This window comes from Misgurnus anguillicaudatus, chromosome 14 (assembly GCF_027580225.2).
Source record: "Misgurnus anguillicaudatus chromosome 14, ASM2758022v2, whole genome shotgun sequence".
Classification (NCBI taxonomy): domain Eukaryota; kingdom Metazoa; phylum Chordata; class Actinopteri; order Cypriniformes; family Cobitidae; genus Misgurnus; species Misgurnus anguillicaudatus.
The window spans coordinates 33425419-33439651 of NC_073350.2; the positions used below are offsets into that span (position 1 = coordinate 33425419).

Genomic DNA, 14233 nt, shown 5'->3' on the forward strand with positions numbered 1-14233 from the left:
GCACGCCCCCTAACTGTCACTACTGTCAAGCTAGGTGGGCGTAGTTTCCAGCAACCAGCCACCCCAGCTTCACCCACGTCCCGCCTCTTTACCAATTTTTGGATATTCACGAGCAGTGTTGGGGTAACGCATTACAAGTAACGTGCATTACGTAATAATTTTACTTTTCTGAAGTAACGAGTAAAGTAACTCATTACTTTATAAATGTACACATTAATATTTGAGTTACTTTTTTGAAAAAGTAATGCGAGTTACTTTTCAGTTTGATTCAATTTAAAAATAAAATAATGCACTGAATTAAACTGAACATATTAACATAGAATTACGCACTCTGTGCGCCTGAGCAGGAATAGTTTATGGTAGTTCAGAGCTTCACATTTTGCGATCATAAAAAACACCTGCAAGGCCAGAAAGAGATCAAGCCTTTCTTACAAAACCAAGTAAGAAAAAGTAACGCAAAAGTAACTTAAAAGTAACGTAAGCATTACTTTCCATGAAAAGTAACTAAGTTACGTAATTAGTTACTTTTTTGGGGAGCAACTTAATATTGTAATGCATTACTTTTAAAAGTAACTTTTCCCAACACTGTTCACGAGTGATGCGCGGTGAAGCCTGGACAAGATGGCGACAGGCACCGCCTACTATTGGCTTCAAAGACTCTCTTCAGATCGTCAGAAACCCATGGGTGACATCACGGACACTACGTCCATCTTTTTTTATAGTCGCTGACTGTGTCCAAATACCCACACTTGTGGTTTTGGCCACTTGAAAGCGTGTTCACACAACAGAAAGTAAGTGACCAAGACTGTCCAATGTCTTAAAACTGGCAAAGTGCAGTGCCCTTAACGCATCTCGAATACCGCTTTGGAGCGGTATTCAAGGATAAGTGTATCCCATCATGCATCATGTGAGATGTCATAGAAATTTTTATTTGTAAGTTAATAAATAAATATTACATATTTTGCTTGTAAACGGAAAGTGTTGCACATTTCATTAGTGCAAACTGCATTATGTATTTGGTAAAACATCTTTAGGGTTAAGCAAATGTTTTTATTTCAGAGTGTTTAAGTGTTCATTTTATTAAGAGAAACACTTAAAAATTTTATATAATTTTAAATAAATTAAAAGTAAATAAAAACAGAATATGTTTTGGTGCAAATTGCTGCCACCTTGATTGACATTTTTACACTTGCTAAGTGTCCCATCGGGTGAATAATTTTTCATGCAGTCTTGGGATCTTCACGCCCATTAGAACACGGGCCAAATACAGGAAATAAGTCATGTAAGTAGTCAAGTGGTCAAGTGCAAAGACCACAAGTGTGAGTATTTGGACGAAGCCTGTTTTGAATCAACATGGCGGTGGACTGAATAAGTCGTATGAATAAGGGACAATCAGTCACTCCAGAAAAATGCGATCGCATGATCCAATGCATAATTAGCCAAAGTCCACATAAAGTCATGTATATCTTAGCAGAAAGTGGAAAAATGTTGCATTTACTTCACACATGAGCTATGTCCCCTGTTGTTATGGGAATGGTAGGAAGTGACGTAATTGTGCGACGTGAACATCAATGAAAAGCTGTAAAAGCTGCAAACAGTTTTTGGAAGTTCATGCAGTTTTTGCAAGTACCTGCAATTTCATCGCATAAAATTGCATAAATATCCCGCATATTCAATCGCATTTGTTGAGAAAATGCAGAGGTGTAAAGTACTCGAGTAAATGTACTTTGTTACTGTACTTAAGTATTTTTTTGGCTACTTTGTACTTGTACTGAGTATCAAAAATATAGGCAACTTTTACTCTCTACTCAATTACATTTTTGATTGGGTATTTGTACTCTTTACTCCACTACATTTGAAATGACACTTAACGTTACTCGCTACATTGTTTATTCGTCAAATAAAAACAAGACGAAAGTGTCAGAGGGTGATGATGGATAGAATCTGTGGTCGCGAGGTTACACGCACACACACAACTGAGGGACTTCATTTGGCGCTGCGCAGAGCAAACGTATGAAATCAAAGTACTGCGAGAGCGAATCAAATGCATATGGAGAAGTCTGGTCTCGCGCTACTTTGATGTCAAACGCTGAATGGCTTGCGTTGAGCCACCGTAGCGGGACATCTGCGTGCTGCGTATGTCATAAACTGTAGAGAAAAGTTCGCGTCTGGTCTGAGAGAAGAGATAAAGAGCAAACATATGGATGCATATCACATTTGCTTCTGTCAAGAGACCCTTTGTTAAACATGTGATGCTACAATCAAAACAAACGTGATGCGCGATTGCAGGAGGGTCATCCCGCAACTCAAAGGCAAGCACAAATGTTTATATACTCTGACGCTACTGTATCAGCTAACCTGAGCTGGTTACATAACTTGATATAACTTACTATATAAGCCACAATAAACCAGCGAGGTCCTGTACTGATTGCCCGAGTAACTTAAGTACGTTATAAGATTGATAATAAGTGTACAATTTCACTGTCCTCACATTTAATCAAGTATGCTGTAATGTATTTACTGTAAAGAGGGATGAATGACGGAAGAAATGTAGTGCACTTAATGTGAGATAGTGGTGTTACGTACTACATGTGTTTACAATTAATCTTTCAAATGAACAACTTCACGTTTTTAATATGCATTATCATATTTCTGTTAGTGTAATTTTAGTTAACAGGAATTTTTTAAATATTAAAATTATATCTTTTGTAGGATAGGCCTATATAAGAATATTTGGTAATGTTAACAAGATTTTAATAAAGTATTAGTAATAGTTGAAATTAACATAATTAACATAGCGCAGTTCATTATTAGTTCATGTTGAGTAATGTAGCTAACTAATGTTAACTAATGAACCTTATTGTAAAGTGTTACCATATATTTATATCACAAAGTTAGGCTATATATTTTTCAGCATAGCACATTCAAGTACACAATGACACTAGACTAAAATTAAATGGGTTTAAATTAAATTGAATGTAGATTTCTAGATTAAAATCTCATGGCATTTAGTTGAATAAAATTAGACTAAAACTAAATCAATTCAGATGACAAAAATATGACTAAAACTTAATTAAATTTTAGTCAAAAGACTATGACAATGTTTAATCTGTGTTTGTTCTGCCAGGTCAAAATTTTGAGGAGTTTGATTTCTTTTCTATATTAGGAAATAAAACCTCATAAATAAACGTTCTTGTTTTTCACTGACCTACAATGTCTCTTTGTGTTGAGGACTAGTGCAACTTTGAGCCAACATTCAGTACGAGTAAAAATACTTGAGAGTAGTACATATGGGGCACACGTTGTCACATAAAAATGATTGATGGTGCCCTTTGACCTTAGGGGAGGGGCTAACCTTTTGACCTTAGGGGAGGGGCTGACCTTTTGACCTGCGAGGGAGGGGCTGACCTTTGACCGGACCACCCACGTCGTGAACCTTTGACCTCCGGGGAGGGTCTAACCTTTGACCGGACCTCCCACGTCGTGAACTTTTGAACCGACCGCCCACGCCGCTCTGAACTTTTGAACCGACCGCCCACGCCGCTCTGAACTTTTGAACCGACCGCCCACGCTGCTCTGAACTTTTAACCGGACCGCCCACGTCGCGTTGAACTTTTAACCGGTCCGCCCACGTCACGTTGACATGTTTACGTGCGGGGTTATCTCCGGGTACGTTAAATCATGTCCTCCTACGATAATGTTGACATGTTTACGTCCGGGGTTATCTCCGGTGCGCGTTAAATCATGTCCTCCTACGATAAAACAATAAAAACAGTGTTTACACAAGTGGTTTTCATTAAAACACATTCCATGCTCCCATCACCATCCACATCAGGTGGGGCCCGACATGTCCAACAAAAGCCGGGAAAATCACAGTTACGAAAATCACAAACATGGATACCATGGATACACCGTGCAGCTCGCTCAGTACTCCGGCGAGTGATTGGCATATTGACTTGAATCATCTCGCCATGGCGCCGAAAAAACCACGCAGGCATATCTGCCTGACAAAGTTTCTTCACGAAAATAAGAACATCGTCGCTGATGAAATTTTGCTAGAAAGTAGCATAGTAGTCGGTTACAAGTTTAACAAAGAGACTCGTACCGTAATACTCTACAGCGCTGAGAAAAAAGGTGAATATACACCAGGACTGGACTCGCGCATAGTTTTCAGTGACAAGGACTGGACATTGTTTTACAACAATGTCTGGAAGGATCTGCAAGATTGTCGCGAAGAACCGTTGTACATCGCAGAATGGGATGCCATAACTCCCAAAGGACGGTACAGAGTGGTGGGCGACCATTCTAAAAAGAGACCGGGGGACTGCGTCTACTTTTTCTTCTGCAAAGACAACGCGAAGCTTCGCGAGCCGCTGGTGGGGGTTCTACCTGACGAGCACTACAGTCACTATGAGATGCAATTTTTGTTCAAGTGGCGTGATCTTCATGGCATGGAAAACATTTTTTTCAACCATAAACAAAATGTTCAAGTGGTGCGACATGTACGAAGGCTATTGCAAAGTTAAAGTACAGCTGTTCCACCCCGAGAAATGCTCACGTGGCCAATACTCTCTCGGACCGTCTCCGCCCATTAACTACGCCCATTCGTCACGATCGTTATAAAGCAGTAGACGGGTCCGCCTCCACCAACAATGTCTCAAGACAGCGATTCAGATAACATCCCCGGACCTTCTCTCTACATAGATGTAGACTCTTACAACGACAACGCTAACCAGCACTTACCCGACGACGACCTTACTGAAGATTTCAGACGCCCATCAGAGGAGGGTCTGAGTCGCCTAAAAGAACTGAGCGCTAATGCCACCGATAACGCACTCGATAGCACAGATGGGTGCTTTACAGACGTCGGATTAAAAATCATTAAAGGAGTGATCGGAGTGCTGCTAAACCACCTTGTCAACAACAAGATCAAGCAAGAGTGTCTGGGGTGTGAGATAAACCACCCTAGTCAGCGTCAGCATTCCTGTCTGTATGAACCGCCCTCATACTTTTTCGACTTGCACTTTGGAGAGTTTACAGACAAGCTGTTTCAACCCATCCTACACCCCATCGTCAACTACGTTCTACAGCGCAGCGGTCTAAAGGCTGATCCTCGGGCTATTCAAGGAGCCGCAGGAGCTATTCTCCACGAGTTAAAAGACGAGCCGAACATCATCTCGAAACTAGAAGAAATCTCAGAAAACCTGCAGGGCGACGACACAGACGTCCTAATTTTTGACATCCTCGATTTCTGGAAAACCAATACAGTTAAAGAGTAACCATCAAAACATGGGAAACTTCTGCAGACCGCGAATCATCATACCCTCTTTGTTTAAAGGGTATTACAGAAGGCAACTGATGGACTTGATGCATAAGACAATCGAGTCGAAAAATGATCCCGCCGCGGAAAGCGTTCGTCTTTCAAATTTCAAGGAAAAAATGGCCGCTGTGAGAGGACTGTCAAATTCATGGGACCGTATGAGTAACTTCTGCATTAAAGACCGAGCATCGGTCTGTTCTAACCTCAGAAAAGTTTTGGACGTTGTCTGTAAATGTAGAGATGAGATGGGGATTACAGAAATCATGTGTATGTGTACATATGTATCCGAGGTCTGTCTGGCGCTGATTTCAAAAGATGAGAAACAGGATATTAACAAAATTGTCGAAACTCTGGTCGACTACATGCTCGACCGAAACATGATGTCTTGCGTACATTTTCTCGACTGGCTGGATATAATATAAAGTTATATCAGTGTTACCCTCTATCCTACATGTAACCATTTTTTGTAATCATCATCATGTAACCCCTTTTATATAATTGTGTAACCATTTTTGTAATCATCATGTAACCCCTTTTATATACTTGTGTAACCATTTTTGTAATCATCATGTAACCCCTTTTATATACTTGTGTAACCATTTTTGTAATCACCATGCAACCCCTTTTATATACTTATGTAACCATTTATTTTAAACACTTATGTAACCATTTTAAACGCCTATGTAATCATTTATATTAGCGACTATCATATGTAACCATATTATGTAACCATTTAAATAAAGTCTGAAGCATAAAACCTTTGTCACCCATTCTTTTGCGGACGGGGAAAAAGCTAACATGGCAGAGCTCATGAAGAAAACATATTACACACCGTCTAACCCCGGTTCGTTAGGAGGTAAAAAGCGTTTAAAAGATGCCGTTTTAAAGGACACGGGCGTTCGACTTACCGATCAACAGGTTTCAGAGTGGTTGTCAGGCGAGGACGCCTACACATTACATAGAACCGCTCCTATAAAATACAAACGGAATAGAGTCGTTGTTTATGGTGTGGATACACAGTTCCAGGCGGATCTCGTCGACATGTCGGCTTATTCCACGGAGAATGATAATATAAAATTTTTACTGACTTGTATAGACGTGTTTAGTAAATACGCATGGACGCGCGTGCTAAAGAATAAGAGCGGGCTGGAGGTTACTAAAGCCTTTGAATCTATACTCAAAGAGGGGCGAGTTCCACAGAAATTGCAGACGGACCAGGGCAAGGAATTTTTTAACAAGCATTTTCAAGATTTGATGAAAAAGCATGGTATTTACCATTTCGCTACCGCCACGGATTTGAAAGCGAGCGTCGTAGAAAGATTTAACAGGACATTGAAAAGCAGGATGTGGCGGCTTTTAACGGCCACTAATTCGCGTCGATACATAGATGTTTTACAAGACATCACGCAAGGATACAACACGGGTTATCACAGGAGTATTAAAATGCGACCGGTCGACGTCAATAAGGAAAACGAATCCCTGGTGTTTCAAAACCTGTACGCAGGTATGAAGAACGAGAAACGGTCGTTTAAATTTAAAGTAGGTGATGTTGTGAGAATTTCTAAAGTCAGAGGCACTTTCGCCAAAGGTTACGAGCAGAACTACACAGAAGAATTTTTCACCGTGGCCGCATGCGTACCGAGACAGCCTCCGGTCTACAGACTTTCCGATTATGATGGAGAAATCATCGACGGTGTTTTTTACGAAGAAGAGCTACAAAAAATTATTGTGAGCAAAGACAAGTCGTTTAAGGTAGAAAAGATTTTAGGGGAGAAAAAACAAGGCCGAAATACGCTCGTTTTAGTCAAATGGTTAGGTTGGCCCGCTAAATTTAATAGCTACGTAGACAAAAAGGCCCTGGTGGACTTGCAGCCGTCTTAAAAACGCGTACATCATGAAACGTAAATTCATTTGAGCCAAAAGCTACCATGGACGACGACGGCTTCTACGTCACACTACCTTGCAACGCTTCTTTGTCAGTTTACCCCGACAATCGAATATCTAGCTACAGAACAAAACTAGCAACGCCTATCGACTTGAAAGGACGATGGACGGTAGGACTGTGCGAGATTGAATATCCTAGAAGCTGGTACAACTTTAACAGGGATGACTCAGCTTTCTCGCTAAACATGTACCCCGGTCGTAAGACAGATGCGACCCAAAATCCCGACAGGAACCCTAAGGATGACCAACTATCGAGATTGTTTGTTTCAAAGGTTTTAAATATACAGCCCGGGTACTACGGTAATGTTCAGACGGTGATTAAAGCGATCAATGCAGCGCTAACTACATCAGGGTTACTGACTCTCGATCATATAACAAACAAAGTTTATCTGTCGGCCAAACCTAACGTTTCATTGACCTTCTACGGAAAGCTAGCCCATATTTTAGGTTTGATACCGAATGTTCCTTTAGGACGAGAAAACTACAATGAAAAAGCTGATTTTGAAAGAGACGTCCTGACCTATGCTCCTCATCAAACTGATATCCACGCCGGCTTTTACACAATTTACGTTTACACCGACATTATCGAATACCAGACCGTGGGAGACTCGCAAGTACCCCTTTTGAGATGCGTACATATTACGGGTAAAGACAAAGATTCTGTCAGTATCAGGTACGACAAACCTCACTACGTGTCGATAAACAAGTCGCTCATCACGGACATCACAGTCGAATTAAAGGACGACCAAAATCGCGAAATACCATTTTCTCACGGAACAGTTGTTGTAAAATTGCACTTTAAACCGGCTAAACAATCTGGGCTTTGAAAATGAGCTATTACAATCATCGCGCGATGAACGCGGACGATTACGTCGCCTATTACCGGGACCAGGCCGGTTCTGGACTACCAGGATACGCGGGAGGCTCCGTCATGTACGGCGCCGGTCTAGGCGGTCTTTTCAGAGGTTTGTTCAGAATGGCGGTTCCGCTGCTAAAAAAAGGATTCAGCATAGCAAAGCCTCACCTAAAAACGGCTGCTAAACACATAGTTTCGGACGTCGTCTCAAACGCTTTATCGAGCTTTCATACCGAAAAACCTCAAGACGGGTCCGGGCTGATGGTTATGGCACGCAAGCGACTGTATAAACCCCCGGGAGAGAGGAGGCGTGGTCATTCGATAAAGAAAACAAATAGCGGTCGGAAGAAACGCTCAGTAGCGCAAAGAAAGCGCAAGAAGCCTGCTAAACGAAGCGCTACGGTGAAGAGATCCCTAAAGACCATATTCTAACATGGCGTTACTGCACAACATGTCTGGAGAATGTATCAAGTCGGAGCTGGATATATTTACAGTTCCGCCGACGCAGACGTCTCTTGAGAAAAATGATTATTTAGAGGTTCCGCCTTTATCGGCTATATCAGACTCTGCGCCTCTGGAGTTTTTTATCGCCGGCACGGGTGAAGATTATCTGGATCTAAATAACACGATGCTCTTTCTCAGGCTTAAAATCACGAGACCTAACGGCACCGACATCCCAGACCCCGCGCCTGTCGGGCTAATAAACTATGCAGGGGCGACCGTGTTCTCACAGCTGGATATAAGCCTCGGCGACCGATTGATCTCTCAGAGCTCGAGCACGTACCCTTACAGATGCATCATAGAGTGTCTCATGAACTACAGTAAAGATGCTCTGGAATCTCTTTTCACGCCCGGTCTGTTTTACAAGGACACCGCGGGTCACACCGACGTCCGCGACCCCGTAGGCCGAAACAGGGGCCTGCTCAAGAGATCGTCTTTCACGCATGGCAGTCAAGCGGTAGAGCTGCTAGTACCTATTCACGCCGACATTTTCTTTCAGGAAAAATTACTGATAAACGGCGTCGATGTTAAAATACGCTTGATCAGGGGGAAGGATGAATTCTGTCTGATGAGGAGCGATGACGTGGCCTACAAAGTAAAAATCTTGTCAGCCTCCCTATTTGTCAAGAAAGTAAGCGTGTCACCAGCCGTCAGACTGGGTCACGCCCAGGCGCTGCTCAACACGACCGCCAAGTACCCTGTCGACAGAGTTTGTCTTAAAACCATCTCTCTACCTGCAGGATCGCGCGTTTCGAATCAAGAAAATCTGTTTTTAGGAACGCTGCCGAAATCAATCATCCTGGGGATGGTTGATAACGACGCTTTTTCCGGATCTTACGATAAAAACCCATTCACTGTCAATCATTACGATTTGGAGTTCCTGGCCATCTATGCCGACGGTAAACAAATACCGTCAAAACCGCTGCAGCCGGATTTCGAATCGGGCTCCGCTGTGCGTGAATATTACCAACTGGTAATGTCCACGGGGAGACATCTGAAAAACCACGCTCTAGCGATCGATAGAGACGAATTTCTGGGAGGATACTCGCTGTTTGCGTTTAATCTCACCCCCGACGAAGAGTGCGGTCAACATCTATCACTGGTCAAGTCCGGAAACATCAGGCTGGAAGCGCGGTTTAAAAATCCACTACCCCGCACCATCACGATGATTATTTATGCAGTGTTTGATTCGATCATACAGATTTCAAACCGCAGGCAGGTCATGGTCGATTATTATTGAGCGAAATGAATACTTTACAACTCACGGCCATCATGGACAAAATTTCATGTAACACTCATTTCCTCGGAGTGCTCCCGTGCGATCAACTTCCCGAAAGGCCGTTAAGGGTCTTGCCCTCGATGGCTATAATCAACACTCACCCTTCGGAGTTGCCGGGCGAGCACTGGCTGGCTGTTTATTTCGATCGAGAGGGATCAGCGTATTTTTTCGACAGCTTCGGAAATCCTCCCGAGGATGAACGTTTTCCATACACCATCAAAAACTTTTTAGCGCTCAACAGCGCCAATATATTATATTCGGGCAGACAAGTTCAAGATCTCACGACGGACGTTTGTGGACAGCACTGTGTGTTTTTTCTTTACCATTTAATCAGAGGTCGCGACTATAGCGACGTGATGAAGCTTTATAGCGACGATTATATTAAAAATGACAGAATGGTATCGCTTTTTGTGAAACGATTACGTAGGAATGAAAAATATGATAAGGACAAAATGAATATGTGTGTCCAGACTTGTAATTCTTTTGCATGCTTTTTCAATTAATGAGAATATGATGTATTTAAATAAAGACTCAAAGACATTCCATGTTTACTGTTTTTATTATAAAAATCTGCAATTGTACATTAAAATTCCATCCATGTTCTTCGGTCAATAGAAGGCGATTTAAACATTAATTCTGAAACATCTGATCGCGGCGTAGACGCGTGTAAACGCTTCATAGCTTTTTTAGAATGAGTTATCGGGGCTGTGGACCGCGAAGGCGTTCCTCTTAAGGAATGAATCGCACGTCTAACATGTTGACTCGGAACTGTAGAAAACGGAATGTTTAATTCTGCAAAGGCTTGTAGAAACTCGTTCCAGCCCAACGGTCTTCGCTCGTCTCTGACCTTTTGGGGATTAGTAATGTTTTTTATCAAATCGAGCATGTGCGACCCCGGAATAGCACGTCCCTTAAACACAAACTCCCCCGATGTGTTCCACGCAGACAAATCTTTAGCTTTGGTCATTTTTTCTAATATGTACCGACTGTTTTTCACGCTTCTAGAGGGGACGTTCTTCACCACTTCGTCAGCAACAGCGTCCATCGCTGACTCTTCTTTGTCGTCTTTGCGATCGTCGATGGTACTGGTGGTTTGCGGTAAAGATAGCGTTAAAGCGGCGCTCTCTTGGTCCCCTTGTTTAACGACCGCTAAATACCTCGTCAGGATGTTGGAGTAAAGTTTGACTTTCTCATATTGATCCAAATCAGACCTTAGTAAAATGTTTCTTATGGAGGTGTCCAGATCATTTTCGACGACTTGCTGAATGTTCTCTCGAACGTTTTCCGATTTCAGCTTGTCCAGCTGATGGCGTGGCACTAAATACATTTTCTCTGCATACTCCATAATCAGCCCGTTCTAGAAGCTATTAAGCTGGAAATAAAGGGCACCGCCACGCTGAGGAGAGGCAAAAGAAATCCACCCTTCTGGTTCAAAACGCGCTTCTTGGCAGAAAGACTGATTTTTTTATCGGCTACCAATTTAATTTCCGCTTTTCTCTTTTTCAGCTTGCGATAGTCTTTGGGTTTAATCGGAATCGTGCCGTATAAGATGTTCAGAGCTACTTCGCACAGCGTTAAAATGAGCTCGTCGGACGCTGATTGTAAAATAAGTATCCTCTGTTTCGGCGTAGCCTTATGTAACAGCTTCAACAGCGGCAAATGTTTGCGGAGTCGAGCGGACATGCCGATCGATTACGGTCTTCTTTTTTTCGGGAGATAAACCACTTGGCTCTCGGAAAGCAATCCGGTTCTGAGACGATATTGCTCAGGAGTTTTCGCTTTATAGTCTATCAATAAATATCCGAAGGGTTGGCTGGTCGCGTCGTGATAACACTCCATAAAATATTTTGCATTACCGGGGTACATTTGACGACCCAGCACAGCGACCTGATTGGCATCGCGGGGGTTTTTAAACAGAATCAAATAATTGGTGTTCAAGCTGATGGTTCTACTGGATTTCCCTTGCGCAAATAAATTCTGGACGATATAAATAGCGCTGAGATTTCGATGGTGGACATACTGAGTAAAAACCTTTTGGACCTCCTTGTTTGCGCTAGCTTCGTCCATACAGTCGTCTAGCACGAGTAACGAATTCTGATCGTTCGGGAATAAATCATCATCATTCAGACTCTGTGGTATTCCTTCAACAAATTTAATGTTGTACAATTTAAGCAGTTCATCATACAGAGGTTGCCAACAATCGTACAAGAACACAATGCGATCAATCTTTTTAGAAATCACATTCGCAGCATTTTCCAACAACAGTTTAACGAAAAAAGACTTTCCTGAATTGGAGGGTCCACTGACGATGCATGAGAAAGGGTGTTGGAGCCTGAAATCAAAATTAGAAGCCTCCCGCAGGCCTCTGTGTTCAGAACCCATACGGTACACTGCTGAAATCCCCCAACAGTCTTCTTTTGTTATAAACGACTCTAAACCTTTTGACGACTGATTTGTTGTGCAGCGTGAGATGCTTTTTATCTCTCACAATGTTTTCAGTGTGCGCCAGGAGGCAGCGCGAGTTATCGCGCGATTTAGCATAGCCGTCAACCAGATCAATCAGAGTGTCTAACCGGATCGTTTGAGAATTTTTGGCATTTAGCGTTATCCCTTTAGCCTTCATGGTTACCTTTCCTTTAGTGGTACGATAGCCGTAAGACTTTGGTCCGCTAGAACAGAACTCTGTTATGAAATCACCATCGTCCAATTCGTTCGTCAGCTCCCCCAGATAATCCCCCAGCGGAGGATCCCAGTCGCCATCCCTAGAAACGAATATAACGCTGTCTGTGTCAGAGTATAACAAACGATCACCGAGTTTATCCATGAGTTCGTACAACTCCAGTCGCGCGTGAGCGGTCGTAAATGCCCCTACGAACACGTTAATGTCGTTTGTTTTGCACAAATCGCCTTCGGGTTTTTGAAACTGAACGAGAGCTACGTCGTCCGAGACGAACGTGAAATATTTCAGCCCTGCGGTTTCGTTGAAAACAATTCTGGTGAAATCTTCAGGCTTTTTCACGAGTAGCGTTTTGGGAAGGTTCTCGCGCATAGAAAAGCGCCCCCAAAGAGAGTTCAGCAGTAGTTTATTGATGGATCTCTGAGCGGGGTTGTAACTGATCTTTTCAGGGTCGAGACGAATCCCCTCTTTTTTGTAATAATCTCTAATGTACTTTGCTCTGTCCTCGTCCGTGACTACGTTTGAGGGGTAACCGGACGCTTGCTGTTTCAATCGCAAAAACGTTTTCACGTAATCACGAAACAGCGTATCAGAACGTTGGGGAAAATGCCAAACTTCGTCGATCCTAGCGATCACGTACCCCTTCTCGACGGCCTTCAAAAGCTCAATACTGACCCAGCTACCCGAGAGCGCCCTTTCTTCATCCGTGTGACTGCAGCACGACGTCTGATTTTCAGCATGAGCGCAAGTACGACACAGTGGAAAAAATAATTTCCCATTGCATCTATACGGCAGTACGGGGTGCAGTAATTTACGGGGAGGGTACACGACGGCCTTGATAAGTCCGTAGTAGTTTTCGATCGGCTCGAAATCGTTGAAAATGATTTCGGGGTGACCGATGGGGTAGGTTTTCGTAGACTGACAGAAGGGATACAAGCTGGTGAAATCGACGTAGCTTATTCTTTCTCCTTCTGTCGTTTTGTGATAGAGTTTGTAGGCGTTCGTTCGCCCGCCAAAGAGAGCGTCCCTGGGCTTCAGTCTCTCCGGAGCAGAGTAGGTACTCATAAATTCTTTTACCGAGGGGTCGTCTCGTTTCATTTTGGTCCATTCGCACTCCCACATTACTTCGATTTTTAACCCGTACGCATTCTGCAGAATATCGACCTTTTCGTCAAACTGTCTCCTGAGAACGCCGTAGGGTACGGCCGACATGGGATGCGTGTAATGCTCTGGATAGCGGCACGGATGGCCATGGAACAGGCAGCCGGCATATTCGAAACCGTATCTCGTACCTTGGATTTCCACAAACCCGTCCAGGTAATATTTACCGATAGACACTTCACCGTGATTCAAGGCATGGTGAATGTCCAAGTTTCGAGTCTTTTTAACATACTCGAGCCATTCGATCGAAGCGTTCGAGTACGTCTTACTCTTTTGAACGTACGCGTTGTTGTGCGTAAGAGCCAGCGTCTTACTGTCGAGATAATGCGTTTTAAACACACCCATACAACAACTAGCCAGAGTTGTAAAGTTGAAGGGGTCGAGCTCGGTGCATGCGATGAACTCGTCGCGGTATTTCATGCAAGCTTCGCGTAATAAGACCACGTCGTTCACGCCGTACTCGTACAGCTCATGTCTGAAGTCAAAGACTTTATC

At 43.1% G+C, this 14233-nt stretch overlaps 1 protein-coding gene across 1 annotated transcript; it reads left to right on the forward strand.

Annotated features, from left to right (window-relative positions):
- The first annotated feature begins 8553 nt into the window (after positions 1-8553).
- LOC129450007 (uncharacterized protein F54H12.2-like) lies at positions 8554-9861 on the forward strand. Its single transcript, XM_055212389.2, has one exon. It carries the CDS (start codon positions 8554-8556, stop codon positions 9859-9861), a length of 1308 nt encoding a protein of 435 aa, XP_055068364.2.
- The last annotated feature ends 4372 nt before the right edge of the window (positions 9862-14233 follow it).

Coding starts and splice junctions, on each gene's coding strand:
- LOC129450007 (XM_055212389.2), top strand. CDS start 8,554: ATGGCGTTACTGCACAACATGTCTGGAGAATGTATCAAGTCGGAGCTG.